Raw genomic sequence first — 5,083 nt, forward strand, 5'->3', positions numbered from 1 at the left:
TTTCTCCAATTTCATTTTTTTCACCAGCACGTAATTTCACCATGATGCCCCGTAAATACGTCTCCATCAATATCAACAGAAAAATAATATTTGTCTAATTTTTTTTTTTATAATGTAGGTATTTCAATGTCCCCTTTGTCACAACTCAGATCATTTTGGAGGTATGCTTTGACCCTGTCTGTCAGGGCCAACCCGGGCTGGAGATGGATACAACACAACATACATGTTGTGTTACAATCATCTCTTAACTTTTAGTGTGTCTACAGAAGACTACACACAGTCAATTTTGTCATTCTTTTTTTTTTCCAGCAGCCCAGACTTCCCTATAACTCCACTCCCATTTAACTTATTTGTAAAAAAGAAAAACGAAACTGAGAAGAAATGAATGAGAGACTCAGAGGTTGAAGTGTAATGACCTTCCATCCTTCACGGACACGAGCTACCGTTGCACATTCTGCTAATAATATGATCCACGTATGATACCAAAGTAATGTAATGACCAAAGAAATAAGGGGAAAAAAATGGATGATGCAACCAATAAGCATACAGTTTTATTATAAATCAGAGGGATTTGCTGGGTTTTTGTAGATTTATGTCATGTCTGTAAACAACAGAGCGATGCTGATGCAGTGCAGCGGCTATACTGGCTCGCCATCGTAAACTATGTGTAAAAGACACAAATTGCCCAGTACTCACAACAAGAAACAGCATGCAGTACATTGAGAAGGAAGAATGACCCGAGGGGAAGGATAATCTGAAACAAAGCAACACATGCCACATTTCAAAAACTGCTACTGTCCTGAAAATGTATTGTAATAATAATTTCATGACAAAATTTAAAAGAAGTCAGATGGAAAAACAGCTTTACGAGTTTTGTTTCAAAAGACACTATGCAGAAATATCAAGAAGGCAAAGTAGCAGGAGTGGGTGGTTGGCGGGTGCTCTGGTGTGGTTTGCTTCTTCTTTCCTATCAAACATCTATCGTCCTTATCTCCCCTATTTCTTTTTTATGTTTGTTACTCTCTTGTAACACCTCTAATCTTCTGGCGCTCATATGACCTAATGCAGTTGCAAGTGCCGTAAAATCTCTAAAACTAAACTAAAAAAAGTAGCAGGATGAGCATTATTGAAAAAATGTTATTCAAAATATCTGTGTCATGACAATGTGGAATTTTGCGCTCGTAAATTTTTGGGCACATATATGGAGTTATTGGTATCATCTCAAAGTTTTTCATTTCTCTTGCTTGGAATGAAAATATACCCATTATGAATAGAAGAAGTAAAGATATTTGTTACTGAAGAAGGTGGGGGTCACCTGGTGTCAAAAGAAAAATTAAAGAGACAATGGCCTTCAAAATTTAGTGACTTCAAAAGCTGTAGTGTTCCTGGAAACTGCAAATTTTCACTTTTGTGCCATTGATCAACATTTTTCAGTAAAATGCTCATAGAAATGGATTTTTAAATAGACATAAAATGTGATGAGCCCAAAACAGGAAATTTAATCAAAATTGTCCCACAGGCAGAAAAATGTTAGTTTCTTCGAGATCATAATTTTCACGAAGACCTGATTTCTCCATGATGCCACGCAATGTTTCTCAATAGACACAAAATACAAAATGTATTGAGCCTCAAAAAAATCGATAGAAATAATTGCCCTACAGGTGGAAAAAAATGACAGTTTCTTTGATTTCCTTATTTGGACGAGCGCTTGATTCCACCACTTGCCCATAAATGTTTATCATGACTGTTAGACCTTGCTTTATTTTCACCAAAATTTCCGATTTACAGAAATTAAATGTCAGATCTGTCAAATTCATTGAACTTAATGATTGCTGTAAACTGATAACTGTTTTTCTTGAGTAAAGACTGGGGACCTAAGCAGCTGTCTAGTCTACCAGTGCCTGTGACGAAGCAATTTAACGGTTAATCGTTTCGCAGGAGACCCAAGTTCAGCCCCTGACTGAGGAAAATTTTTATTGAGTGTCTCAGTCTTTCTCAGGTGGGATCTGTATCCCTTTCAGACTGGGTTGGCTCTTACAGGCAGGGTCAGAAGCCTACCTCCTGCAAATTATCTCAATGCGGGTGTCAAAACAACAACATTATGTTTTCTCTGTTCTAACTTTACAAATGGAAGGTCATTTGGCCATGATCAAAGTGCAAACAAGTTTTTTGGCGCTTAATAAAGAACACTAGACACTTGGTCTTACCCAAAAGCGTGCAAAATCTGAAAAAAATCTTAAATAAAAACTAGTAACCACTGGGAATCGAACCACCTTCATTCATGCTTCAGCTTGCGAGAGAAGCACCTTGACTCTACGCCAGCAACATCCAATCCCCCCCCCCCCAAACACCTGACTAAATCTTGCACTATACAGTCTAGCATGCACAAAAAGAAACACACACACAGCAAACTGATTTTCAGGTAAGAAATTTTTCTTACATTCTATTCTTTGTACATAAAACACATGTACATAGCACAATTCGTACATTACAGCTAAAAAAATGTCCATATCCCTCAAATTTCAATGTAATGTATGTGATAGACTGTATATGACACTAAAAAGGGAAATACTAAGCTTAGAACTATATAAGAAAGTCAAAGTAGTTTACCTTGCCTCCGTCATCATGGCAGAATCAGTGGAAGTGCACACATCATCAATGACAAAATCTGCACAATTCGCAAGGGACAAATTTGGCTTACACAGAGTTAGAAAGTGAGGCCGTAATCGTCCGATGGAATATTTCCCAATTTCTGTTAAAAATTGAGTTACTGATATTCCAAATACAAACACTATCAGGCTTCTGTACGCAGACAGCCACCAAGATTTCCTGCGAGGATACGCTGTTTTGGGAGCAATGAGGCAGACTTCCTGGTTGTGTCGCAGAATAAATTCACACAGCAATATCTGTGGAAGAGGACAGAGACAAATTGTGACAGTAGAATGTGAAGCAAGTTATGCAACCCCCCCCCCCCCCAGAATATGTAGTATAGCTCAGGATCTTTCACAAAAGAAGAGTCTACGACCTTATTGTGTATAGAAGTCAAGATATTTGCCATTGGAGGAGGTAGGGGCTCTCTGGTGTCGAGGGTAAAATTAGCATGAAAATGACTACAAAATGGTGACTCCTGAATCTTGTATATAAATCCTTGAAAATTACAAACATTTTTTGGGCCTTTGATAAATGTGGGGCAGGGTGGTGAAATCAGGCGTTCGTCAAAATAATGAAATTGAAGAAATTGGCAATTGTACACCAGTTTCGGAATTTTTATAGAAAATTTGTATTTTGGCTCAACATCTTTTATGTCCATTTAAGAACCTATTTCTAAGTGGGTTTCACTGAAAAACGTTGACTAAAGGCACAAAAAATCAAAATTGTCAGTTTCCACGGACTCTCAGGCTATGTAAATAACAAAATTTTGGCAGCCATTTTCTCACTAATTTTACGTCTGAAACCAAGCAACCCCCACCTCCTTCAATCACAAATATCTTGACTTGTATTGAAGATAAAGGGGAATTTCATTCATTGAAAGCAAAGCAAATGTACAAGCTTTCAAACAATACCAGTAAGTCCACATGCTCAAAAATTGACGAGCGTCTGATTCCACCATGTCGTAACACAATTGTTTTTTCAGTTAAATCCACACAGAAATGTGTTTTTTTATTGAACATGAAAGGTGTTGAGGCAAAACAAAAAAAACCCAAAAAACCTATATATATTACCCACAAGGAGAAAAGTTGTCGGTTTCCTCGATTTTGTTTTATTTCGACAAGGAGCGATTCTCAGATTTTATTATTTTGATGAGACCTGATTTCACCACGATACCACACAAATAAATATCTGGCTAAGATACATACCACAACACCTGGCAAGAGAACTCCCACACTGGCGGCCAGAGCTATTGAGACCGTGTCTGACAGAACCGGGTGCATGATACTCTCATCCCCACAGAAGAAGCCTCGGTGGTACGGCTTTGCTCCAAACTTGATGGCTAAAATGCCACAGCCAACTGAAAAAGAAGAAAAACAGAAATCATTTCATAATATTGACTATGATATCCATTACATCCATGATATCCTAATAATCTCTCAACCTCCCATCTCCGTTTTAGCCTTTGAGCACAGCAAATTTCTTCTCCCCCCCCCCCCCCCCCCAAACCTCCTTTTACCAAGAAGTTACATAATTTATACATAGTGGACAGAAGGGCGAGAGCCCACCTGTTGCTGGATCGATAACAACAACAACAACATACATAGTGTAGCTTACACACATTCTTCATTCAAAACTTTGACCAACAATCATTATTCTGGAGAAAGGGAGGGGGAGGGGGGGGGGGAAGAAACTCCCTGGCATTCTGCATTCCATATTATTATGTGAATGCTACCTTTTCACAACTTCATTTTCTCCCCTAGACACACACACTTAGAAGCAGTTTAAATCCACTTGGAAAATCATGACCATAAATTCTCAAATTTATGCACCTAATGAAAAGGGTAGTTCAACTTTTATCTCCGAGGGGGATAAACCCACTATGTCGGGGCCCTTTTTGGCACTAAATCTAAAAATGATGAAAATTTCACTAAATGGGTCATTAAGTCCAAACTCGCGAACCTATTATGATAGTACTTCATCTAATGAATGAACTTCTGATAAAAGAAACTGGTTTTCGGCAATTGCCGAAAAGTAATTTGATGTCGAAGTCATCGTAATGGAATGTTCCTGAGCCACTGTCAGCGGCTCACCAGCACAACAGTTCCGACCGCGAGCCGTTGGAGATAAAGAGTTTATAAGACTGCTGCTGGATCTCGCAAAAACATTATAAAAACATGCACATTGAAAAACATTGATTTTCAGATCCCAAATTTTTTAAAAATTAAATTTTTGTAGTCAAAACATGCTGCCTACACACATAGACAAAACGATTAGAGTAAAAAAAAAGCTGGTTTGAATGAGGGTAGATTAATCAAACACAACCGCAAATTTTGTCTACAGAAGTAAGCATAATGAGAGATAGAGAAGAAACAGAGAGAGAGAGGAGGGGGGAAAGAGGGAAAGGTGAAAGAGAGGGGAAGAGAGAGAGAGA

At 38.2% G+C, this 5,083-nt stretch overlaps 1 protein-coding gene across 1 annotated transcript in view; it reads right to left on the reverse strand.

The window, feature by feature from the left end:
• The window catches only part of LOC101857220 (phospholipid phosphatase 2), a gene marked incomplete in the record, with an annotated part of 12,562 nt that overhangs the window by 4,591 nt on the left and 2,888 nt on the right, over window positions 1–5,083 (reverse strand). The window contains 3 exon segments of the mRNA XM_005090098.3: window positions 697–754; window positions 2,611–2,906; window positions 3,858–4,009. Coding sequence (XP_005090155.2) covers window positions 697–754; window positions 2,611–2,906; window positions 3,858–4,009 — 506 coding nt within the window.

This window comes from Aplysia californica, unplaced genomic scaffold, assembly GCF_000002075.1.
Source record: "Aplysia californica isolate F4 #8 unplaced genomic scaffold, AplCal3.0 scaffold00012, whole genome shotgun sequence".
Lineage (NCBI taxonomy): Eukaryota > Metazoa > Mollusca > Gastropoda > Aplysiida > Aplysiidae > Aplysia > Aplysia californica.